At 35.0% G+C, this 27,563-nt stretch overlaps 1 protein-coding gene across 13 annotated transcripts in view; it reads left to right on the top strand.

Annotated features, from left to right (window-relative positions):
- Nucleotides 1-27,563, top strand: part of LOC125661219 (transformation/transcription domain-associated protein-like) — a 114,283-nt gene that overhangs the window by 8,957 nt on the left and 77,763 nt on the right. For all 13 annotated transcript variants that reach the window (XM_056147064.1, XM_056147066.1, XM_056147067.1 and 10 more), the window contains exons 5-23: nt 3,042-3,146; nt 3,945-4,028; nt 4,559-4,753; nt 7,868-8,034; nt 10,787-10,883; nt 11,360-11,498; nt 12,925-13,003; nt 13,318-13,522; nt 15,672-15,763; nt 16,198-16,381; nt 17,606-17,747; nt 19,679-19,820; nt 20,178-20,235; nt 20,335-20,388; nt 21,090-21,128; nt 21,384-21,480; nt 22,954-23,048; nt 23,399-23,564; nt 24,178-24,434. In XM_056147064.1, coding sequence (XP_056003039.1) covers nt 3,042-3,146; nt 3,945-4,028; nt 4,559-4,753; nt 7,868-8,034; nt 10,787-10,883; nt 11,360-11,498; nt 12,925-13,003; nt 13,318-13,522; nt 15,672-15,763; nt 16,198-16,381; nt 17,606-17,747; nt 19,679-19,820; nt 20,178-20,235; nt 20,335-20,388; nt 21,090-21,128; nt 21,384-21,480; nt 22,954-23,048; nt 23,399-23,564; nt 24,178-24,434 — 2,397 coding nt within the window. The remainder of the gene's footprint in view (nt 1-3,041; nt 3,147-3,944; nt 4,029-4,558; nt 4,754-7,867; nt 8,035-10,786; nt 10,884-11,359; nt 11,499-12,924; nt 13,004-13,317; nt 13,523-15,671; nt 15,764-16,197; nt 16,382-17,605; nt 17,748-19,678; nt 19,821-20,177; nt 20,236-20,334; nt 20,389-21,089; nt 21,129-21,383; nt 21,481-22,953; nt 23,049-23,398; nt 23,565-24,177; nt 24,435-27,563) is intronic.

A 27,563-nucleotide genomic window follows, 5' to 3' on the forward strand; every position in this document is an offset into this window, starting at 1 on the left:
ACGACATGAACAATTGGAATTGTCAAATTTTCGGGACGACCTGTCCCTTCGTCAGGACGTGAAGGGATTACATTATGGAGAAAACACAAATATAATTAACAATAAGCACTAAAGCTACACTACAAAACTAGCTAAACACTTTTCCAGTGGATTACATGTTGCAGGCTTTGTTATTAACTCAAAAAAGAATAACAATCAGGGTGTCTGGTCACCGTGGTATCAGTCGGTAAAGTGTGAAATTAATTAATGGAAGAACTAACTTGGCCAATCAAAAGGTGAAACAGTTAGTTCGTACATCGTGGTATTCTCACCTAGATCAAACTATTGAAAATCTAAATTTTAGATAATAGTAAATGAAATTGGCGTAATGTCTAAGCTATTGGTTACTTGTAAAAAACTAAAAATGGAACTTGTTGATGATGAGTACCCACTTCCAAACGGGGGCTTTAGAACTTGTTCTGACAAAAGGTGCCTTCTGTGCAAGCATAGCGAGGATACTGACACTTTCAGAAGCCCTGTAACTGGACGTAACTACAAAATCTTCGGAAACACGTCCTGCCACACAAACAACTGCATATACCTCATAAGCTGCAAAGCATGCCAGAAGCAATACGTTGGTGAAACAGGAGATCTCCGCAAACGTATTAATAACCACCGGTCGACCATCAAAACCAAAAGAATCACTGAGCCTGTTGGAGAACATTTCAACCTAGATGGCCACAAATGGGAAGACATGATTGTCGTGGTTATTGATCACAACCAAACCTGGAGCTCCACAGATAGAAAGAAAAAAGAAAAATTCTGGATGCACAGACTAAAGTCAGTCCGTCCTAATGGCATGAACAAAATTATTGACTTTGCCAGAATGAACATTGGCGAAACCTATTCCTGATATAACAATGTTATTCTCCCTCTGATAAACGACAACGGTTTATTTCTCATAACTTTATTTCTCTTAAGATATCTGCGTACCGCCTCATATTACCAACGATACATCGCCTTGCTTCACCAACTGGATGCATAGCAGTACCAGCACTGCCAACGTCGTTGGCACTCATCATCAACAAGTTCCATTTTTAGTTTTTTACAAGTAACCAATAGCTTAGACATTACACCAGTTTCATTTACTATTATCTAAAATTTAGATTTTCAATAGTTTGATCTAGGGGAGAATACCACGATGTACGAATTAACTGTTTCACCTTTTGATCAGCCAAGTTAGTTCTTCCATTAATAAATTTCACACTTTACCGACTGATACCACGGTGACCAGACACCCTGATTGTTATTCTTTTTTGAGTTAATAACAAAGCCTGCAACATGTAATCCACTGGAAAAGTGTTTAGCTAGTTTTGTAGTGTAGTTTTAGTGCTTATTGTTAATTATATTTGTGTTTTCTCCATAATGTAATCCTTTCACGTCCTGACGAAGGGACAGGTCGTCCCGAAAATTTGACAATTCCAATTGTTCATGTCGTTGGTCATTCTAGTGCTTTATATATATATATATATATATACACAGGAAGTTATGAGTTGGTATAATATATACTGCAAAATAGTGTATGCCAATGACTTAGATATCGAACAGAGCCATCATCCAATTTGTCAAGGTGAGAACGTTTGATCAAATGTCTGATGTCTCACAAGTCCTGGATGTGTTTATCTCTACGTAGTGATGGAATGCTGGTTATCTCTACGCAGTGATGGAATGCTGGTTATCTCTACGTAGTGATGGAATGCTGGTTATCTCTACGTAGTGATGGAATGCTGGTTATCTCTACATAGTGATGGAATGCTGGTTATCTCTACGTAGTGATGGAATGCTGGTTATCTCTACGTAGTGATGGAATGCTTGTTATCGATGATCGATTATTGGTCGTTCCTGGCTCTCTGATATGCTACTAATCGAATACTGATTAAATGTCTACAATGTCGCTATAGAAAATAGATCTGCATTACACTTTGTTTTTGACCTGGGTTGACCAAGTCTTAGGTCTGCGAGTTCTTTTGATTTTTTAAGATAAAGAAGGTCCCCCATCTAAATAGAAATTAGACATTACATGATGCAAGTGCGATGCAGACTGATTTAGTTTGAAACTATCATTATAAAAAAATATATATACTCCAGTAAAGTTTAGTATAGTTCAGTAGTTTCGAGCCCCTATTTTTTTTTTTTTTTTTTTTTTTATAGAGTTATTCAATTTCTTGCAATGTTCAAACATTAAATTTTAAATTACTAAAAAACTAAATCAAATATTCAAACTAATTTTTAAATATTTAATAGACTGAAATATTATTTTATTTGTAAATTATGATAGATATATGTATGACAAAATCGATACATATTTATACATCAAATTTATATTTTTCACTGATAATGATACTTGTATCAAATTAATTTTATTGCTTAATACACACCTGAAAAGGCAAGGATATAAACATTTTTCTTATAATTTATTGGTTTTTGGTATTTAAAGAAGAAATCAATATTCCTGTAATCGATTATGATTTTATACCGATTACCAATACATGGCTCTACAGATTAACCTCAACAAAAAAAGTATAGCCTTTATCACAATATTTTATGTGATAAAAAATCCCATCATTTCAAGGAAGTGATTTAATTTCCTTTTATTACTCCTCATTACCAGACTGTATTTTTGCAGTCTCATTAATTAGTTTGATTGTCCTCTAACACAGTAAATAACTTAAACATGATTTACTATATGATTGCAGGCTGAATATTATTTGTTTTACATGTAAAACTACGATTTGAAACCAATGGTCGTAAAACTTATTGATACACTTATTGTGTATACTTTGGATAATTCTTTTTTCACATTTTGATAATAAATATTTGTCCTATCCTTAATTTCTTTGCTTTGATATACATGTATACTATAAGAAATTTGAAATTTGGTACTTATTGTAAAAGTTGAATATTTCTGTACTCTTGTAACTTCATCTTGAGCAGTAATCATTGTGTAAATTCTGCAAGCAATGTAAAATTTCATAATAATGTTGAATATTTTGATTTTTCAGCAACTCAGAAAGTTGTTGTTAGAGATCATTCATCGCATTCCTAGCAATGAGCACCTGAAGAAATTTGTTCAACAGATTCTGTCTCTCATGTTCAAGCTCCTGAAGGTATGGATGTTGTTTGACATCACTGTACCGTCGGGTACTCCAGACATTAACATTGTTAGTCCTATTTCCCAGTAAAAAATGGACTGACCAATTATACTTCAATAATTCTAATTTCAATATGTATGTATTAAAGAAGGCCAACCTGAAATTGGTCAACGATCAACAGAATATTCCTTTGAATTATCCAAATAATATTTTATTGTCCCAAGTGAGCTTTTTTGATCACCTTTTTTTTCCAGCGTGTGTCTGTCTGTAAACTTTTAACACTTTCAACATCTTCAGAACCACTGGAACAATTTCAACCAAACTCGCTATGAAGCATCTTTGGGTACATGGGATTAAAAATTGTTCAGTTGAAGGGCCACACTTTTCTCAAAAGGGAGATAATTAAGAAATATAGAAAATATTGTGGCATCCTTTCAAAATCTTCTCCAAAACTACTGGGCCAGTTTCAATCAATCTTGGTACAAATCATCCTTGGGTAAAGGAAATGGGCCATGCTTTTTTCAAAGGGAAGATATTAAATCAAGAAAAGATTTTCAGACTGGGTGAATTTGAAAAAGATAATTAAATTAATTCATCATTTTGATATTCTCAATTCTCATAAAAAAAAAAAAAAGAAACTAGATCAGTATGCTGTGCTGTAATGAACTTAAAATAGATAAACATATACAAGCATGTCCTGGAATGGTTTAATTTTTTCATTTATGCAAACAATGACATAAATTTGTGTGATTGAAGGATGTAATATATTTGTAATTAGTGAAATGACAATTTTCTCACAATTTGTCCTTCTAGATTGAAAATGAAGAGAATGTGCTGGTTTGTTTACGGATCATCATAGAACTCCACAAGCAGTACCGGCCCCAGATGAATGAAGAGGTATGCCTGACTTTAACAAGTTCAATCAAACTAGGAAATTAATGTTGGTGAATATGTATTTGCCAAAAAAATTTTTTTTTATTTAAAAATTCTGCAAAGCTAATTACTGTGGAATTAGTGAAATGTTTGAATTACATGGGGGCAAATTTTAATTGTTTCCAGATTCTTCTCATGTTTTTCTGTCAAATTGATTGTTTAGTAACAGGTGTGTAATGATATAGTGATGTATCACAATTTATTGCAATACAGTACATATCCCAATAGATATTGCAATATATTGTTTTGATAAAAATTATGAATTTAATTCCTCTACTATTAATTGGCTTAAAATGCAGTTGTTCTTGGTGTTTGTACTGAAAAGTATGATGTTTTCATCTCTTGTATTTCGCTATTAGCTTGTTTGTTAGGCATGCAATTCTATGACTGTCACCATTTTTGTAAGCAATGCTGTAAAGTGTCTTAAAAATGTTTTGTGTTTTACAAGTGTCTAGCAGACCTGTGTGAAGATGAATGATGTTTTTTTTTTTCAGATAAAAGACTTTCTCCAGTTTGTTAAGACTATCTACAATACTATTCCCAGCCACTTGTCAAAGATCTTCGAACCCCGCAGTCAGATTAAAGTTAAGGATGTCACAGAGGTCAATGTGGACACTATCCTACAAGAGACATTCACCACAACCACCATCCTGACTGACAAGAAAAATGCAGACAATCAGAATATATCAGTATGTCATTGTTAAACACAGTCTTCACGAAAACTCAGTGGTCCGAAGACCAAGGCCAGTGAATTTTAAGGACGGGTCAGTGAAAATCAAAAAGTCTGATGGGTGTGTAGACTTTTTGTAAGTCACATGAATTGAGAGTCTTGTATGTAGATATCTAAACATCTTATTTGCATAAATTTACCATCAAAATCAAAATATAACAATAAATATCACATGAAATAAGAGTTAGGACATCGTGGTATGTTTATTTTTTAAAGCAAAGAACGATAGCTATACTTGTAATTGACAAGGTTACTTCTACGTACCTTTCATCAATATTCAACGAGTAACTTGTTGAAACATAAAATGTGTGTTCTGTACTACACCAGGAATTGCATTGTCCAATTAATGAACTAATCAATTGTGATTACCCCAGATTACGAAATTTCGTATAACTTTTAGAAATAGTCAGTTGTTTACAAAGGGAGTATTCCATGTTGGTAGATGGAAAAGACTACCGGTACTTCTTATTAAGGAACAAAGTGGGTTGAATACATGTATGTAAAACGACTGAATTTGTAGTCTTTAAAAAATTAGAAAATGCTGTGTATGGCGTTGTTTTTCCGATGTCAGCAGAAAGTGGTTTGTTTATTTTTGTAACATAAAACATTTCTAACAGAGTTTATTCTCATCAATTCAACAAACTGATTTCTAATGACTTGTCCCCGTAATATATAGTGAAAATAATTGTATTTGTGATGACGATTGTACAGAGAGGATGTGATGCCAGGTAACACCACAAGAATTTCTAAAGCAGCAAACACAGAGAGAGAAAACAACGCTTTGTATATATGATAAATGTGTACTATGAAAATTTGGGGGGGGGGGGGGGGGGGGGGGGGTAAATTTCACTGTGGGGCAGTAAATTCAGAGAGTCCACTGGTCCTACTGGCTAGCATGTTTTGAATGTTTTCGTGAAGACTAAACATCATCAAAACCACTCAAAACCACACTGCTTAATTATCTACATGTACATGAACAGATTGATAATTAAACCATTGTGAACTTATTGCTGGCAATCTATGAATATGTCATTGATGTATGAACTCAAAACTCTGCATACATACATACATACATACATACATATATATATATATATATATATATACAATTTGGTTAAAAAATAAATTTCATTTTTGAAAACACACAAGGGTATGAACTGTGATTCTTCATCTGATGTGAAGTGTTGCAGTTCATATTCTCATGTATTTTCAAAAATGAAATTTATTTTTTATATTTACATTTTACTTTCCTTTCTGTCAGAATTCCCAGTGATGAAAATAGACATACTATATTTATCAAGTTGTTCTGTATTTGTATGCACATTGAATACAACTGCAGTATATTCATGAGTGAAATGCCTATCATTACAATGTATGAAGAAATCAAAGGCAAAAATGCCAATACTAGGTCTTAAAGGACATATCTCATGTTTTCAAAGTATACAATATTACATGCATTTTGTCTTCTTTATGCTTATAGTAATTAATTCTAATAGTTCGTTCGCCGAAATTTTGCGATAATTAACCACAATACAGACTTAAATCTAAGCCCCGATTTCAAAAAGTCAAGTTAATTAGGTAGGTAGTCACGTGGTACAGTGACGTCACATGCGCCCTTCGGATTGTAAAAGTACTGCGAGATATTATTAAAAACTCAACTTTTAGGGGCCTAATTAATTTACCATGGGCAACATTTAAATCAATATTGATAAATTGTCCGAGTTTTATATGTGTTCGCCACCAGTGCACACATATAACGATGTAAATACCCAAATATAGCGAGTAAAGCGTGTATGATATCGGCAAAATTGTGAGTAAATAATGTTTATATGGGTCGCTGTCTACAAACTGTTTGGGAATTTTATTCCTTTATACATCTGTAATTGACGCTGTTTTTCTAAAATAAACAGTGCAATCATTATTTATTTTTGGATTAAACAAATTATGATACGTTAAATTGTTGACAACTATAGGCCCTATGCCAAGCTATTGTCACGCGTGCATTTCGGAAAGAAAGAAAAAGACAACACACACACAAATCAATAAAAAATATTCAAATTTAAAGTGGTAATCACATTATTTTATTTTGATAAAGCAATCTTATTACTATTTTTGAATTGTGATCTGCACGTCTTTAGGAAGTACGAAGTGGGAGCACAGCGTTATAGCCTACTGACGCACTCAAGATGTAGCATTCAAGAAATAATTTTATAATTCAACTTAAAGTTAGGAAATACAATATTCTATTATTTGTATAATTTAAAGTTCAATTATTTTGTATCTTTATTTTTTGTTGTTGTAAATCTACCAGTTGGTAGAAGTTACATTGTATCGTCGATATATGTTGTTACAAGGTGAAGGTCAGTTGATCCGAGTGTGTATTGAATTTGAAGAGCAAAACAGAATGTATGCTATAGGCCTACCAGTGCTTATAGCTTCGATATATCCATTTTCTCGCAGTTTATCAGGGTCTCTGTCCAAGCGATGTTTGAAAAGGTGACTGGGTGTGTTTTTTAAGGTAAAGTTCTTGCTCCAACAAAAAAATTATCCACGTCTTTTTTTCTCGTACCTTCCTTCGAAAAATTGAAAAATACTCAGTCTAAATCCTTTCTACCGACAACTAGTACACCCGAGCACGGCACAAAACATCTTAATGCATTATTATTTACAAGCCGTTAACGTGACAATTGGTTTTTTGTCGATTAAATCTAATCTGTTTATGAAATGGCTAATAGATGTTTTCAAACCCGAGGGCGCATATGACGTCACACAAAATGGTGCGTAAACTAGCGAAAGAAAATATGCATATCGCAAGATTTGAATTTCATCGCTTTCAAACTCGAAAACTACGCAAAATATTTCATTTAAAACACATTTAAAGTAGTTTTATGCATAAAAAGAGTTAATTTTGCTGAAAAAATGAAAAAGTTTAGAAACATGCGTTGTGTCCTTTAAGCAGATGCACTCTTAGTTCTCCATCACAGTACATGTATACATGAACATTGACAAGATGTGTAGAATTACCATATTGAGAGGTATGTGTGATTGGTTTAATGTTTGTGGACTATTTCAGTACAACATTATCCCGCGTGGAGTACTGTCACTGAAGGTTCTGGCAGAGTTACCCATCATCGTGGTCCTGATGTACCAGCTATACAAACCCAACGTGCACCAGGAAGTGGCCGAGTTCATCCCACTCATCATGAACACCATCACCCTGCAGCCCTCAGCAATCCACAAGTACTGTATCAGCTCTCTCTCTCATAATGCAATAGTACAAGTTACCTGATTTTACCGATTCCCTTTTGTAGTTTTAAAGCTGTTGTGTACTGTAGTTTACTTTTTAGCCTGATAGGAAATTTTTCTGAGGGAAATGAGGGTAAAATAGAAATATTTCCAGAAATCAGCATTGAACAGTCTAAGTATACCTATTATTATAAGTTATTGATATAATTTAAGTAATGTTTTATTCCATGAACTGAAGGGGATCAAGAAACTGGCATTGCCTTTTTAGATGGGACACATTATGGTACAGTGATGTCTGTATGTCCATCTTTCCTTCTGTCCGTTTGGGATTTTCTGTTTTTATTTTTATATCAAGCTGAAATGTCATATGTAGCTTCTTTGTGGGTCACTCTAGATCATGTTGCAATTTTGATCCATTTCAACTCCTCTTGCAGGAGTTTTGCCTCATAATTATTAATGTTATATTGAGGGTGCATTATTTGTCCAGCTAACTCCTCCCACAGTTTTCAAGTGAGGACCTTCTTATTTTACCAGAGTGTTTGTATGGGTATTGAAGATGTGCATGTGGCAAGGATTTTGATTTTCCTCAATTTTTGAGAAAATTACATGTTGTTGAACTTAAACAGTTTTGAGGAAATATTATAAAATGAGTGCTTGGTTTGTCCTTTTAACTCCTCTCACAGTTTTAAAGCTAGGGCCTTTGCAAGCAACTTGAAGATGTGCATATTGCAAAGATTTTGATCCTCAATATTGGACGTCTTGTTGAGGGAGGTTTCAGGAGGTATTAGAACCCAAGAAAGTCATGATAAATGGAAAGCATTACATGCATATAATATTGAGCAGTTGTGATAAACTTTTGCAAAAGTACATTTTATTGTTACATTGAAAAATTCAAATTCTGCAAGATTCAAACCTATGATCCACAGATTCATAGGTGAACCAAGGTATCGAATAAGCTACCCTGAATAGATATGAAAATGTAAAAAAAACAAAAAACCCAGGTAATATATTGCTGAACTTCTTTCATTCATTCATTACAAAACAAAGTGTGTCACAGCTTGATGAGGCTGATACATGTACTACCTTAAGTAAAGTTCTTACAGTACAACTCCTGACATTTTTGTCATGTTTGCTAATCAATGTCATGAAAAAATCACCTTGTAATAAAAATACTTCATATAACCTTCACACGGACATACTTCATATAACCTTCACACGGACATACTTCATATAACCTTCACACGGACATACGTCATATAACCTTCACACGGACATACTTCATATGACCTTCACACGGACATACGTCATATGACCTTCAAACGGACATACTTCATATGACCTTCACACGGACATACTTCATATGACCTTCACACGGACATACTTCATATGACCTTCACACGGACATACTTCATATGACCTTCACACGGACATACGTCATATAACCTTCACACGGACATGTTTTGTACCATTTAGAGTACTCGTGTTATCTTGTTGTGAATATTACCTCACTTAGATCGGAGAATCGCTGACCATGTAGAGCAGATATCACGTGGGGAAATAAGGCAAAATTCATAGGGGCCAGATCCAGGCTATATTGGGGTGTTGCAGGACTTCAAAACCCAGTAAAAGTATCAGTCCTTTCATCCCTAAAATGGCGATGCCATTTCTACACTACGAATGTAGAGACATCCCAAAACACTTTTTCCTGGCTCATACACAAAATTTTATAATGGCACAGTGCTCCATGACATTGCCATTTTAACTTTTTAAAAATGTGCTTACCATCCATAATGAATGATTATGTGGCAATGTTCCTGATATAATTAAAAACTTTCACAAAATTGAATTACTGTTGTCATGCTATATTAAATATCAGGAGTTTTTATGTGCTGGAAATAGTGCAATGATTCAAAACGTAAAATGCTTTTTTTAATGAAAATGTGCCACAAACCATGTTCCTTAATAATTTAAATAGTTAGTTCATGAAGTTATAGTAGGTTATTGTGATACATAAATAGATAGACAAATATCTCAATCATTTAATCATTATATATAAAAAGTAAAGATCGCAATCAGTAAAAACAATCTTATAAATCCTATAAAGAATACAAAATTAAAAGTAGGGCAAACATGGACCCCTGGGCATACCAGATGTTGGATCTGGTGTTTAGGAGGAGTAAGCATCCCTTTTTGACCTACCTTGAGCCTTATATCTTGAGAATATAAATGGAGTAATCTGTTATCAAAATCAGTAAGTAAAGAACAGTCTAACAATTGGTATGAGACACGTCAGACAGCATCCGGCCTATTTGTAAATTAAATTATTATAACTACCACAGTATTTGCGAAATACTGACTCTAATTCAACTTATTTTGTCCATAGACTGTCTTGATTTAAAAATTGATCATACATAGAACATGCTCTTGAATATCAAATCAATTAAGAGACATAAATGCCTGTGCAGGTGATAATGATGGGAAGTTGATGATGGGGAAGCAGAAGTCATCCTGTTTAACACAAAGTTGAGTTGTTAGTTGGCCATTAATTTTTATGCTCAATAAAATATCCATATATGAAGCAGGTATGGAAGACTCTGGTGCCTTTTATTTTGAGTTTATATATGTATCTTCTGTCAATCATGTTTATTATGGTTGAAATTTTTTTTGATTTTGAGTATTACAGAAACCATTGTACATGTAAATTGATAGTTTAGAAAACTTTGTTACATATTTTATTTTGTTCCAGGACGAGTCCATCATTTAACAAGGAAGTTTTTGTGGATTTCATAGCAGCTCAAATCAAAACCCTGTCCTTCCTAGCATACATTATCCGAATTTATCAGGTAAAATTTTGGCAAAAATTACAATTTATTTCCCTGCTATATTAAGTTATGTAACAAAATAATTATGATTTATCTCCCTGCTATATTAAGTTACAGTATGTAACAAACTAATCATGATCATGATTGAAGTGGACAGTGTAATATCATGATTAACATGGATTTAAAGTTAGTAAATGATGGAGTATATGGTATATAATCTTTCAAAATCCCTTTTTCTAAACCAGCAAGGCCATATATCAATGATATTGATTTTGAAGCATCCCTATGCTGTTTGGATTCAAGTTTGAATTGATGACCCCATTGAGGTATGGTGGGGCCATTATTTGGGTCAAAATTTTTTGTGAGAGTAAAGAGTGAAAAATCTTCTGAAGAACAGCAGGGCCAAGGTGATTCAGGTGAGCAGTGCGGCCCATGGGCCTCTTGTTTTCATATATGTAGAAAAACTTTTTATGTCTTAATGTTCACACGTTTCACAGGAACAAGTTCAGCAGCATGCTGGGCATATGGTTAATGGACTTCTGGGATTGCTAGAGTTTTGTCCACAGGAAGTGGCCCATCTCAGAAAGGAACTGTTGATCGCAGCTCGGCACATACTGGCTACTGACCTCAGAAACAGTAAGGGGGCAGCTCTTGTAAAATACTGTTTGTAATGATCCTAATGCGGAACTCATTGAACTTCTGTTTTGTAGAGCACAGGCAACGAAATTAAGGGGAAGTACTAGCTAAACGCGAGTTAAAAATTGAAATTGCGAGTGAAAAATCACTAGTGATCACAACTTTTTGCGAGTGAAAAAAAAAACCCAACGATCTTTTTTCCGAATTTCCTTGGTTTATTGGCTGTACTTTGAAGTTTACAATGATTTTGTCTTGTGCGTAGAAACGCTTTACAGAATGAATATACAAGTATTGAAAAAGTAAACGTGGTTCGAATAAATAACTAAGGCCAAGGTCATCTCAGTCAGTGATGTCGAAGATGGCCTACTTCATGCACACTTCAGGCGTCTCAGCAACGTCTGATTTAGATAGCAAGCATGTTGATCTTGTCCGTGTTTACATGAACAACACATGAAAGTGTTAGTGTCACCGCTTCACACGTTGTCCTGCTGTAGTCTATAGTCAAAGACTTGAAGTTTGCGGTGGTTTTTTTTATACCCCCCACAACAAGTTGTGGGGGGGGTATACTGGAATCGGGTTGTCCGTCCGTCTGTAGACGCAATGGTTTCCGGGCTCTAAAGCATTATCCTTTCCACCTACCGTCACCATATCATATATATGGACTACCCATGGGATGAAGATGTTCCCTATCGATTTTGGGGTCAAAAGTTCAAAGGTCAAGCGCACTGGACATCGAAGTAACAATATGGTTTCCGGGCTCTAAAGCGTTATCCTTTCCACCTACAGTCACCATATCATATATATGGACTACCCATGGGATGAAGATGTTCCCTATCGATTTTGGGGTCAAAAGGTCACGCGCACTGGACATCGAAGTAGCAATATGGTTTCCATTTAAATTCTTTAATGGCGTTTTTCATCGCATGGAGATGCTGTGTTCCTAGATACCTTTTGGATCATAATACTGAAGTTTTACCTATTACCAACACCCTTTGGGAGATTGGGTTAAGCGGGGGGTATTCTTAGTGAACATTGCTCACAGTACCTCTTGTTTCCAACTAGAATAGGTGGTAGATCTCTGGACAGCGAGTTCGCCGCACAAGTGTACCCTATGACCCTCATCATGCACTTGTATGTTGTCTGATAATTCATTAAATTTTAAATGAAAGAATTTTCAATATTATTTTTATTATTGCACTTTAAAGAAAATTTTAAAAGATTTTCCCTATATTTTGATATAGATACATGTACATGCTTGTTTTCTTAAATTCCTGTAAAACAGCAATCAATTGAAAAATGCTAGTAAAAGCTCAATTTTGCTAGTTGGAAAATAATCCACCAGCTAAAATTTGCTAGTAGTGAAAAAAGTTAATTTCGATCCCTGGAGCAAAGTTTATAAAATCAAGAATCAATGTTTTCTCCCCAGAGTTTGTGCAGTGCATTGACAAGCTGTTTGATGAGAAAATTTTAATTGGATCCGGATGGACTACTCATGAATCATTGCGGTGTGTATTCTAAGTACTGTATTAAAATGTACGCCATGAATCATTGCGTTGTGTATTCTAAGTACTGTATTAAAATGTACTAAACATACAAATTAATTTCTTAGTTCATATTTCAAGATTTAGTTTTTTGAATTTTGAATCTGTTGCTGCAAATCTTTCTACTTGCAAAACATTTTTTGAAAGATGATACATTACTAATGCATAATCATATTTAATTTATACTATGTTGTGCATTGAAAACATGGTTAGAATTGCATATACAGTATGAAATGTATTTCTGATTTGAAGAATGAATTTTGTAATCCCTTTCACAGCCCTCTGGCCTACAGTACATTAGCAGACTTGGTCCATCATGTTCGCCAGGCCTTGCCCCTGAAGGAGCTCTCGATGGCCGTCAATTTGTTCTCAAAGAATGTTCATGATGAGTCACTCCCCAGCAGCATACAGACAATGTCATGTAAACTTCTGCTGAATCTGGTGGAGTGTATCCGAGCCAAGAGTGAGCAAGAGAATGGGAATGTAAGTTATCAGACAAGTGTTCAGATTACATTGTCAAGATGGAGACTAGATCTCTAGGAGGCCTAATTTCTTTGTGTGTCTTTCTTTTCATCTAATTTTACCAAGTTTACTAACCCATGAAAATGAGTTCTCTTGATGTTATGTTTATTAGGTATCTGAGTCACTCAGATGATCTGTGTCCGTCGCTGTGTGTTAACAATTGAACAGTTTTAAAACTTTTTGATATCCACCACTCCAATTCTTTTAAATTTTGTTATGAGGCATCTTTGTGACAAGGGGGACAGAAATTGTAAATTTCAGGACTCCTGTATCCCCGGGGCCTTAGGGACAAGGCAAAAATTGACAAATTTTCAAAAATCTTTATCTCTACAACTGTACACCAGTAAGAAATACTAAATGTATAGTCATGTAGAGCAGGAAGGCCTCTACCAAAATTGTAAATTTCATGATCCTCGAGGTAGAGGTTATGACTCCAGGGTGGGGCCAAACTTGTATTTAGTGTGTATGTGAAAACATTTGAATAATATCTTTCTAATGCTATTAATAATAAATTGAAACTAAATGGAGATTTAGAGGGAGCAGGTAGCCCTTTACCAAAATTGTAAATTTCATGATCCTAGGGATAGGGGTTTTGGTTCCAAGGTGGGGCTAACATGGTAGTGATTATTGTCTTCATCGTTTGAAAGCCTACTTTTTAATTTTGCTGATACCATATAAAAACTAAATGCAGGAAAAGCAGTATAGGATGTACGGAAATGTTGAATTTTGCAACCCAAGGGTTTTGACTGTAGGGTGGGTCCAAAATAGTCATATAGTGTTAATATAACATATGTTATGTAAAAGCTTTCATCAGCATTGGCACTTTCGGGGAACATTAGTGTTTTGAGAATACATTTTGTTTTATACTGCTGCTGTATATTAGAATCTAGCTTAGATGTGCAGAACAGAAAAATTATGATAGATTTCATAGCCTAATTAACTAATACTCAGGTGACTGATAAGGCCTGTGGGCCTCTTGTATGTAAAATCAGTGTGTCTGAACATATAAATCGTTTTTATGTTTAAGGGCTATTCCAGAAATAAATACAGGGGGGGGGGGGGGGGGTAGAGAGGCACCTTTTGTATATACCAAGCACCCATAAAAAAATAATAAAAAATTGCCCCATGACCCATCAAATTGATAAAACTCATTTTACAATGACCCATTTAATTTAAAAAAATGCGGTAATGCCTGTGTGACATTGTATCACACTAGTTCTGAAGAAACGATGTCACATCAACAATCAAAGGCATCTATGGCGGGAATGTTGGAAAGATTGGGAGTCAAAGCGATGCTATTATCATGAAATGGGTATGGATATGTTTTTCCATGAATCGTTCGTCTTCTAATGGAGGCCTCTATATCACCATCACACTGACTGATAAATATAACGCATCGGTACCCTCGCATAAATCAACCAAGGTTTGCCTATTTTTATTAGAAAACGGAATACCTATTGATTTCAAAATATTCCCAAGATCGATGCACTGTAAACTGTAATAATCTACAGAGTTCGCCGCCATCAATCCCAAGGGACCCTACTAAACGTGCCTCTAATTTGAAGAGTGCCGTAATGGAAATAGAAAGTTATGCGCTACAAAGAGTGACAACTCGAATAGTTCTATGTTACTTCCGATTTCCGATTTCGAAAGCAGCATTTTGAAAGCACATTTTCAATTTTCCCTCCGACGTTTTGTAACCAACACGACAAGAGCGACAATAAAAATATTCTGAAAACTCAACACCCACGTGGCACAAAATTAAAAAAACAATAGAAACTACCCACTACCCATAATAAACATTTTTTTAACAGTCCTACCACGAACCAAATAAAATATGAAAAAATTCGACCATCCACACAAAAAAATATCGTTTGCTGCCCGACCCCCCCGACCCCCCCCCCTTTGATGATTTCTGGAACAGCCCTAAGGAGATAATAGTTGTGTTTAAAAACAATGTTGTTGTTATTACCATCTAAGATTTTATAAACGCATTGAATTCTGTACATTTGTAGATGTTTTCTGATTGTATCAATAGTGCCTTATCTTGTGTATGCACATTTATGCATAAAAAATGAAAAGTACATAGTTTTGTAATTTTGCACTTCAGGGGAGAGAATTGCTGATGAGAATGCTTGAAGTTTTTGTTCTAAAGTTTAAGACCATTGCTAAAGTTCAGCTGCCTCAGATCCTGCAGAAATGGTACGATCTCAAGAAAGAACATGTACATGTTACAATCTCTATAATGAGCAGTGTACATGTTACAATCTCTATAATGAACAGTGTACATGTTACAATCTCTATAATGAGCAGTGTACATGTTACAATCTCTATGATGAACAGTGTACATGTTACAATCTCTACAATGAACAGTGTACATGTTACAATCTCTATGATGAACAGTGTACATGTTACAATCTCTATAATGAACAGTGTACATGTTACAATCTCTATAATGAACAGTGTACATATTACAATCTCTATAATGAACAGTGTATATATTACAATATAATGAGCAGTGTAAGTGTGCGTGGAAGTTACATGTACCCATTTTACATCTTTTTAGAAACAAAAAACCAAAGAAGATGTGTCTGTTTAGGATTTCACTTGATGATGACCCTATCAATTTATTGTAGCAAACAACAGCCACAGAGTTCTACACAACAAACATCGACCTTGACCGATGCCAAACAGAATGTGGAGGTCAAGGTTGAGGCCCCCAAGACACCGGTGGAGGAGAGTAAACCGCCTATGACCTCCTCCTCCTCACTTCTGGGAGATACAGCAACCAAAGAGACTGACAAGGCCTGGACAGAAAAGGTCAGCTGATGTCAAGGATCAATACACTTCATTTCAGTGAATTGCATTTATAGTTCCATAAGCAATTTAGGATTCATACTGTTTAATTTCATTGTTATGCACTCATCTTAGATGGGTTGTATTAGGATATTGCACAGTGCATCTGTCCGTCTTTCAGCATCTTGTGGGTCAATAAAAAGCAGCAATCATAAGGCTAAGATCGTTAAACTTGGTGCACATGTTCCTAATGGTTAGAGGTAGAAGTCTATTTTTTTTCAATGTCAAGGTCACACTTGTATGGGTAATTTTATAGGCAAAAAAAGAAAACAGAACTAGTACTAGTAAGGTTAGGACGATCAAACTTGATACAATCCCGGATCCTGGTTAGAATAGGTCCTCAGTACCCCTTGCTTGTCATAATAGGTGACTAAATGGGACGGTCTTTCGGATGAGACTGCATAAACCGAGGCCCCATGTCACAGCAGGTGAGGCACGATAAAGATCCCTCCCTGTCCAAAGGCCGTAAGCGCCGAGCATAGGCCTAAATTATGCAACCCTTCACCGGCAATGGTGACGTCTCCATATGAGTGAAATATTCTCGAGAGGGACGTTAAACAAGATTAAACATCGACTTATACACCTATTCATTCATCATAGACAGGTTGTATTATGGTACGGTGCTGTGTATCTGTCAGCTGTCTGACTGTTGTATTATGGTACTGTGTATCTGTCAGCTGTCTGACTGTTGTATTATGGTACTGTGTATCTGTCAGCTGTCTGACTGTTGTATTATGGTACGGTACTGTGTATCTGTCAGCTGTCTGACTGTTGTATTATGGTACTGTGTATCTGTCAGCTGTCTGACTGTTGTATTATGGTACTGTGTATCTGTCAGCTGTCTGACTGTTGTATTATGGTACGGTACTGTGTATCTGTCAGCAGTCTGGCTTCCTATCCATCAGCACCTTGTGGGAACTGAAGGATAGACATACTAATAAGACTGGGATAGTCTAACCTGGTACGTACTGTATGTCCCCAAAGCTGTCATAGAACATTCTTACTCTCTGATATTAAAAAGTGTCAAAAGAACAGTGTCTGCCATTTTTTGACCACTGAATGGTTTATTTGCTGTTAACCCTTTCTTTGATTACTGCTACATTATTGAATATATTGGATGGGTGTATTTTGTAGAGAGAGTATTGTTCTTGTTTTTATAACTAATATAAAATATTTTTTCTTTGACAGTCACTGCAGAATCGTTTTGGAGTGACTCCAAGTCAGTACACTGTTTACTCCGTCAGTGATTGTAGGAGCCTGGTTAAAACACTGGTGTGTGGAGTCAAGACCATTACCTGGGGCATTGTATCCTGTAAAGCTGTGGGGCCAGGTGAGGAAATAGGAAATCCACAGTACATGTAATTCACATTGCAATAAAACATCTACTGGTTGATGGTATTTTTGTAATGGAATATTATTTTTGTCCCCCACTGTGACGCAGAAGGGGACATAGAAATACCGGTGTCTGTGCGTCCGTCCCACTTCACTTTGTGGACGCAACTCCTCAGAAACCACTCAATGGATTTTGTTCAAATTTTGTAGGATTGTTAGTCACCATATGTAGTTGATCATATTGCGCCACCATTTTGATTTGACAAGCTTTACAGGAGTTATGGGATTGTTGAATTTGTACATTCTACACTATAGAGACCGTTCAACGGATTTTGTTCAATTTTTGCAGGATTGTTAGTCACCATATGTAATTGATCATATTCCACCGCAATTTTGATTCTACAAATGTTACAGGAGTTGTGGGACTTTTGCTTCAACTGATTTTGTGGCGGTGGAGGATATGTGGCTATGCGAAGCAATCTTGTTAAGATAAAATCTTGACAGTACATGTATACAGTTACAAGTGTTGTATGATTTAGGGTGTGTTTTCTATGATTGGACCATCAAAATCAAGTTTGAGTGCAGTGGAATTTCTAATTTTTTAATGCTTCTACTTTTTGCAAAGAACATGTCATCAACTAAGCAGTAAGAATTTGAAAAAATTCTCTGACTATTTTTTAAAGGATTTTTTGAAGAGATGCAGTACATAAAGAAATCAAGTTTTGCTGCTTATTTTATCACGGCTCTGCAACAGTGATTTGAAAGTCCTGGAGAATTATTTTGCCTGCTTTTCTGTTGATAAATATATATTATTACTACAGTAACTTGATCCAGAGAGTCGGATCACATCGAGTTGACAGGCGCGGATCATCAGATCACACGAGATGCGAAGCGTCGAGTTTGATCTGATGATCCGCGCCTGTCAACGAGACGTGATCCAACTCTTCGGATCAAGTTACTGTAGTAATGATAAATTTATTATATACCCCCTTCTGCATTTTAAATCCACATTTATAAGATGATAAGTGTAATCCAAATTATCAAAAACAGACATAGATCTACCATGAAATTATGTTTTGTGTACGTAGTTTTGTTTTGTGACGCGGTCAATATTTTCCACAAATAACGTTGCGTTGATGCATTGTGACGGCATTGTGACGGCATCAGTTTCAGAGGATACTGATACGGAATCAGAAAACCACAGTGTGGTGATCCGGAAAACCGGATCACACGCTGTGAAATCCACAGTATCAAAGAACGATACATTGATGGGTATATAATAAGCAATTAGACTAGTTCTTAATATGATATCGCAATCTAATGTTTCTTCACTTAGTATTTCCAACAGGGAAGTGAAGGGTGGCCAAAGAAAGATGTTTACTGATTTTGAGAACAAATGCAGCAGGTTTTCCCCATATACAACTGGTACTGATAAATGGTGCCATTCCCAATCCCAAATACAGCGTACTATTGATTTTTCCCAATTTTGAGACTAAAAAATACCCAGTACCAAACTGCCAAGACTTTGTAACTCAAGCCTCGTAATTCGCTCTGTATGAAACTTTTTATGAGTTAACTAATTTCGTCACTTCCTGTTTTAAAAATAGAAAATAGAGATCAATAAAATGGTGCTCGTTTGTAAAATTGTAAACAATAAATACTTGTCTATTATATACATGTACTTTAAGCTATGGTTTATATAGTGTTCATTTTTAAAAAAAAAAATGCTATTCTAGTTTGATGCTAATTTTCCCAATTGAATAATTGAATGGGTATCGGTACCATTCCCATAAGTTAGATAAGCCCACTGAAATCATAAAGTCACAATGGGAATATTGATGTAATGGTTTTACTATAGGCCGGGCCCTTGATGACTTCTGATTAAAGTCAGCTTTCTTGTTCATGGAAATTCTTATCTTTCATTGTCAGAAGCTGCCACAGTACAAAACAAACAGTTCTTACCCAAAGAAGCCCTAGTCTACATCCGTCTGGTCAAGTTTGCATTGCAGGCACTGGACATTTACACCATTAACATCGGCGCTAATGGTCAAGCGGTCATCAGACCAGCAGTGTAAGTGATCAGAACATGCCAAGTTGAAATCATTCTGCAAGAAACATTTCCCTCCTGTCTTTTCTTATTCTGTTGTGCTAAATTTCAACTGTCACATGACCTTGCTGCTATGGTTACTGTAACTGAAGGAGAGAAAGCTAGGAAAAGTATGTAAACAATTTCTGTAACTGAAAGGGGGAAAGGCCAAGAAATTCTGACATGAAATGTAACTCTTTGTATTGTAATTACAATGGATTTGTGTTGATAGGGTTCAATAAAATGTAACTCTTTGTATTGTAATTACAATGGATTTGTGTTGATAGGGTTCAATAAAATGTAACTCTTTGTATTGTAATTACAATGAATTTATGTTGATAGGGTTCAGACAGTCAGAACGAAGGAGGAGAAGGAAGTCTTGGAACATTTTGCTGGAGTTGTAAGTGTCCTTAACTGTTTTCTATTTCTTACTTTGAAAGGAATTAAAACGATTGCAGTCTGCAGTGTTTGATGATTAAAAACATGGTTTACTTTGTAGTTCACGATGATGCATCCTCTGACCTTCAAAGAGATCTTCTCCTCGACAGTGGAGGTACTGTGTTAAATTTCACTGTGGTGGCTTCCCACTAAAACTAGTATATGTTCATATTTCTAACACATTAAACTAGTGTATTATGTTCATGTAAGTACTGTAATCATTTCTTAACACATTACAAGTGAAGCATATTAACATTGAAATTTTGAATTTTACTTTTACTCTTCTGTGAAGTTCATGGTACAGACAAAAGAATATTGCTAGATGAAATCTCTCAATAAAAAACAAAACAACCAAGTAGTGTTTATCAGAGTTGGGAGCAGTGCTTAATAGCTAACCTTGATTCCGATATTGATCCATCAAACTCACTTGGTATCGAAGCCCACTCTATTAGTTAGTCCCTGTACTCTCAATTTAATCTTGCGGCATGGCTGTCATGAAGTTTGGATTTTTTTGGTTGTTATTTTTTCATGATATTTGATTTTATATCGTCCAGGGAATGATACAGTTTTGTTTTATGATTGCTATATGTGTTAATGAAATAGCAAATGCACACAGTGTCTATGAGTATATTATTTAAACTTTACTTTCACCACTACAGCAGTTTTCTGGTGGACAAATTTTAATTGAAAACTTGTCTGACAAGTAAATTTCATGATCAGATAAGTATATAAATTTCATAGTCAAATAGACAGGTAAGAGAAAATGTTAATGTAGAGCCCTGTGCGGCCACTTCATAGAGGATTGATATTTTTCAGTACATGGTGAATCGGATTCACAACAATTATGCTCTACAGGTAAGGGACATAACTTAATTTTCCTCAATTTTAGTTTTGAACATGTTATTACTTGGATATTGACAAAGTTAATTGTATTTACAAAGACATGCCATTCAAGTTAAAGATGAATACAGTAAAGACTGTCTTATCCAGTTGTTGAGTAATCTGAAATTGTGTGTTATCCATTACTACATACACGTAATAATCAAAACACTGACACGGAGGAATTTCACACTGACTGTAAATAAGATGTCTGATATGATTGACTTTCAGATTGTGGCCAATTCCTTCCTGGCTAACCCCACAACTTCCGCCACATTTGCCACCATTCTGGTCGATTACCTTCTAGCCCGGCTTGAGGAGATGGGCTGTAAGTCATGTATAAAGGCTGAATTAAGTACAGTTTAAGAGTGGATCCAGGATTATTTTTTTGATTATATTTTGTTGTATACTGTATATACTCGCCTATAAGTCGGTCCGCCTATAAGTGGGTTGTATTTTTTAAGGTTATTTTGTAGGAATTTGCCATTGACCGGCTTATAAGTCGGTACAAATTTTTGTCAGAATCGGTTGACAATTTCAAGTCAATGCTGTAGTGTTTTTACCTATGTTTCAAAAATATTTTGAGAAATTAATAATTATGAGGTGTTCAATATCCAAGCCTTATCTGTTTGGGGTTTAAACGCAACCCTTGATCTATGATGGGCAATGATTTACCTAAGCAATTATGGTCTCCTAATTACCAGTACCTGACACCGTGTTTACTTAGTGGCACGCGCCTCGCGAAAACTGTTATTGTGGGATTCTGGTATAATTCATTGTTTCAACAATAGATTTTTTGAGAGTCAAGAATGATGATATAAATTATCTGTTAACAACATTCAATCTTTCATGAAATATATTTCAGCCGGGATATATATGAATATTTCAATATTAAATCGGGTTCGTAATTCAATTTTACCGATAAACGATAGATTAGATGTATTGAAAGTATTAGTTACTGGTACATGTGTATGCAAATAAAAATATATAAATACTTGTACTTTATGCATAATTTCAAAATACATAAACAATACAATATGTCTAGATATTTGGGAACAATAATCATTTGTGTGGTAGTCCATGATAATTGTCGGAGTTGTTTTAAAAAACCACTACATTACGCCACCCAGAAAAATACCAATCTTCTTAGGACGCGCCTATAAGTCGGACATAGAGTTTTGGACTAAAAATTGACTCCCAAAAATCCGAATTATAGGCGAGTATATACGGTATATGAATACACTTGTACAAGCAAAAGGACGAGAAACAAGTTCTAAAAGCTTGAGGATTCTTCTGCTACTATTTTTCGGGGATAGGGTGTACTTTATGATCATTAAACATTGTGTTGTTGTCACTTCCAAATTGGTGTGCTTTGTATTTTTTTTAGCAAGTTTCATTGTATCTTAATGACATGTATGTCATAATTTTCACAGCAAGAATTCACTAGATTTCGATAAATACATGTATGAAAATTAGATGCGGTCTCTGGATCTATTTCCCATTCATGTTCTTTTAAAAAAAAAAAATTTTTTTTGGATGAAAGTCCTAGCAACAAATTAGGCTCAGTCACAGCAGCTAGGCATACATGCACCTTTCATTCAAAATTCTATGACCGTGATAAATGTAAGACTGAATCCTCAGATATACATCGTTACATTCAGTATATGTGGAAGGAATGGTACGAGTATCTTGATCTAATTCATCATTCAAATTCATTCTCTTGATTCTCATTTGATTCATAAAGAAATGTCCGGAATGTGTGATGAATTAATCCCAGTTTGGTTTTCTGATTTGTCCACAGCCAATCTGGACCGCTCTAATCTCTATCTGAAGTTGTTCAAGCTGGTTTTTGGATCAGTGTCACTATTTGCCAATGAGAATGAACAGATGCTGAAGGTATGGAAAACAACATTCTATATTTAGATTATTGAGACAGATGTGATTTGATGTGCAATCTATTATATAGTTTATTTAATTAATAATATTACCAAAAACATATGTATACTCTATTACTATGGTTACACTTACCTGTGTTACTATGGTTACACTTATACTTACCTGTATTACTATAGTTAAACTTACATTTAACTGTGTTACTATGGTCACACATACATACTGTTTTGCTAAGGTCACACAACACATACTCTGTGTCACTATAGTCACATGTACACTCTTTATGTTGCTATGGTTACAATTTTACTTACCGTGTAACTATGGTCACATAATGAAATTCCTTTTCTTTACAGCCACATCTGCATACTATTGTGAATCGCTCCATGGAGTTGGCAATGAGTGCAAAGGAACCATATAACTACTTCCTGTTGTTGCGAGCATTGTTCCGCTCTATTGGAGGAGGGAGTCATGACTTGCTGTATCAGGAGTTCCTTCCCCTCCTTCCTAATCTACTGCAGGGTAAGCACAGTATGTTGTAAAGTGCACTGAACAAAAGTCAATTTGGAAGGAATAAAGATACTATTTGTACTTATACATGTCTGAAAGTGTTTCATAATGCAGTACATGACATTCAACTATAGAAGTAGCGTGTTTAAACTGAATTTATCTAATAGTTGAAAATCTTTGAAAATGTCGCACTTAGTAAATCTCAAAATCACACCAGAACTTCTGCTAATGCTTGCCTATAGGTTAATCGTAAGTCTCGGGATATGTAGGTTAATCTGAGTCTCGGGATATGTAGGTTAATCTGAATCTCAGGATATGTAGGTTAATCCGAGTCTCGGGATATGTAGGTTAATCCGAGTCTCGGGATATGTAGGTTAATCCGAGTCTCGGGATATGTAGGTTAATCTGAGTCTCGGGATATGTAGGTTAATCTGAGTCTCGGGATATGTAGGTTAATCTGAGTCATGATATATGTAGGTGATAGATTTTAATCTGAGTCACAGGATATGTCACTTTGCAGTGGATTACTCTTATGTAAACTGAATCTGAGACTTAAAAAAAAGAATATTAGAATAAGCTTTGTCAGTGTAAGTAGAATTCATTGTGCTTTTCTGTTGTAATACAGGCTTAAACAGCCTCCAGAGTGGCCTACACAGACAGCATATGAAGGACTTGTTCGTTGAGCTGTGTCTGACTGTTCCAGTGCGTTTAAGTTCCTTGTTACCGTACCTTCCCATGCTGATGGACCCGCTGGTGTCAGCGCTGAATGGGTCGCAGACTCTGGTCAGTCAGGGACTTCGGACACTGGAACTGTGTGTTGACAATCTACAACCAGACTTCCTGTATGATCATATCCAGCCTGTACGAGCAGAACTCATGCAGGTACACCTCTAAATGTGTAATATCATCACATTCAGTACACCTCTAAATGTGTAGTATCATCACATTCAGTACACCTCTAAATGTGTAGTATCATCACATTCAGTACACCTCTAAATGTGTAGTATCATCACTCTAAATGTGTAGTATCATCACCTCTAAATGTGTACTATCATCACTTCTAAATGTGTACTATCATCACTCTAAATGTGTAGTATCATCACCTCTAAATGTGTAGTATCATCACTTCTAAATGTGTACTATCATCACCTTTTAATGTGTAATTTCATCACCTCTAAATGTGTAGTATCATCACTTCTAAATGTGTACTATCATCACCTCTAAATGTGTAGTATCATCACCTCTAAATGTGTAGTATCATCACTTCTAAATGTGTAGTATCATCACTTCTAAATGTGTAGTATCATCACATCTAAATGTGTAATATCATCACTTCTAAATGTGTAGTATCATCACATCTAAATGTGTAGTATCATCACATCTAAATGTGTAATATCATCACCTCTAAATGTGTACTATCATCACTTCTAAATATGTAGTATCATCACCTCTAAATGTGTAATATCATCACCTCTAAATGTGTAGTATCATCACTTCTAAATGTGTACTATCATCACTTCTAAATGTGTACTATCATCACCTCTAAATGTGTAGTATCATCACCTCTAAATGTGTAGTATCATCACCTCTAAATGTGTAGTATCATCACTTCTAAATGTGTAGTATCATCACCTCTAAATGTGTACTATCATCACCTCTAAATGTGTACTATCATCACTTCTAAATGTGTAGTATCATCACTTCTAAATGTGTACTATCATCACCTCTAAATGTGTACTATCATCACCTCTAAATGTGTACTATCATCACCTCTTAATGTGTAGTATCATCACCTTTTAATGTGTAGTATCATCACTTCTAAATGTGTAGTATCATCACCTCTTAATGTGTACTATCATCACCTCTAAATGTGTACTATCATCACCTCTAAATGTGTACTATCATCACTTCTAAATGTGTACTATCATCACCTTTTAATGTGTACTATCATCACCTCTAAATGTGTAGTATCATCACTTCTAAATGTGTACTATCATCACCTCTAAATGTGTACTATCATCACCTCTAAATGTGTAGTATCATCACTTCTAAATGTGTACTATCATCACCTTTTAATGTGTACTATCATCACTCTAAATGTGTACTATCATCACCTCTAAATGTGTACTATCATCACCTCTAAATGTGTAGTATCATCACCTCTAAATGTGTACTATCATCATCTCTAAATGTGTAGTATCATCATCTTAATGTGTAGTATCATCACATCTAAATGTGTAGTATCATCACCTCTAAATGTGTAGTATCATCACCTCTTAATGTGTAGTATCATCACTTCTAAATGTGTAGTATCATCACTTCTAAATGTGTAGTATCATCACTTCTAAATGTGTAGTATCATCACATCTAAATGTGTAGTATCATCACTTCTAAATGTGTAGTATCATCACTTCTAAATGTGTAGTATCATCACATCTAAATGTGTAGTATCATCACCTCTAAATGTGTAGTATCATCACTTCTTAATGTGTACTATCATCACCTCTAAATGTGTAGTATCATCACTTCTAAATGTGTAGTATCATCACCTCTAAATGTGTAGTATCATCATCTTAATGTGTAGTATCATCACCTCTAAATGTGTAGTATCATCACCTCTAAATGTGTAGTATCATCACTTCTAAATGTGTACTATCATCACATCTAAATGTGTAGTATCATCACCTCTAAATGTGTAGTATCATCACCTCTAAATGTGTACTATCATCACTTCTAAATGTGTACTATCATCACCTCTTAATGTGTAGTATCATCACCTCTAAATGTGTAGTATCATCACTTCTAAATGTGTAGTATCATCACCTCTAAATGTGTACTATCATCACCTCTAAATGTGTAGTATCATCACTTCTAAATGTGTACTATCATCACCTCTAAATGTGTACTATCATCACCTCTAAATGTGTACTATCATCACCTCTAAATGTGTAGTATCATCACCTCTAAATGTGTAGTATCATCACCTCTTAATGTGTAGTATCATCACTTCTAAATGTGTAGTATCATCACTTCTAAATGTGTAGTATCATCACTTCTAAATGTGTAGTATCATCACCTCTAAATGTGTAGTATCATCACCTCTAAATGTGTACTATCATCACCTCTAAATGTGTAGTATCATCACTTCTAAATGTGTACTATCATCACCTCTAAATGTGTACTATCATCACCTCTAAATGTGTAGTATCATCACTTCTAAATGTGTACTATCATCACTCTAAATGTGTACTATCATCACCTCTAAATGTGTACTATCATCACCTCTAAATGTGTACTATCATCACTCTAAATGTGTAGTATCATCACCTCTAAATGTGTAGTATCATCACCTCTAAATGTGTACTATCATCACTTCTAAATGTGTAGTATCATCACCTCTAAATGTGTAGTATCATCACCTCTAAATGTGTAGTATCATCACTTCTAAATGTGTACTATCATCACCTCTAAATGTGTAGTATCATCACCTCTAAATGTGTACTATCATCACTCTAAATGTGTACTATCATCACCTCTAAATGTGTACTATCATCACTTCTAAATGTGTACTATCATCACCTTTTAATGTGTAATTTCATCACCTCTAAATGTGTAGTATCATCACTTCTAAATGTGTACTATCATCACTTCTAAATGTGTACTATCATCACCTCTTAATGTGTAGTATCATCACCTCTAAATGTGTAGTATCATCACTTCTAAATGTGTAGTATCATCACATCTAAATGTGTAATATCATCACCTCTTAATGTGTACTATCATCACCTCTAAATGTGTACTATCATCATCTTAATGTGTAGTATCATCACCTCTAAATGTGTACTATCATCACCTCTAAATGTGTACTATCATCACCTCTAAATGTGTAGTATCATCATCTTAATGTGTAGTATCATCACTCTAAATGTGTAGTATCATCACCTCTAAATGTGTAGTATCATCACTTCTAAATGTGTACTATCATCACCTCTAAATGTGTACTATCATCAC

The sequence above is a fragment of the Ostrea edulis genome, chromosome 8, assembly GCF_947568905.1.
Source record: "Ostrea edulis chromosome 8, xbOstEdul1.1, whole genome shotgun sequence".
NCBI lineage: Eukaryota > Metazoa > Mollusca > Bivalvia > Ostreida > Ostreidae > Ostrea > Ostrea edulis.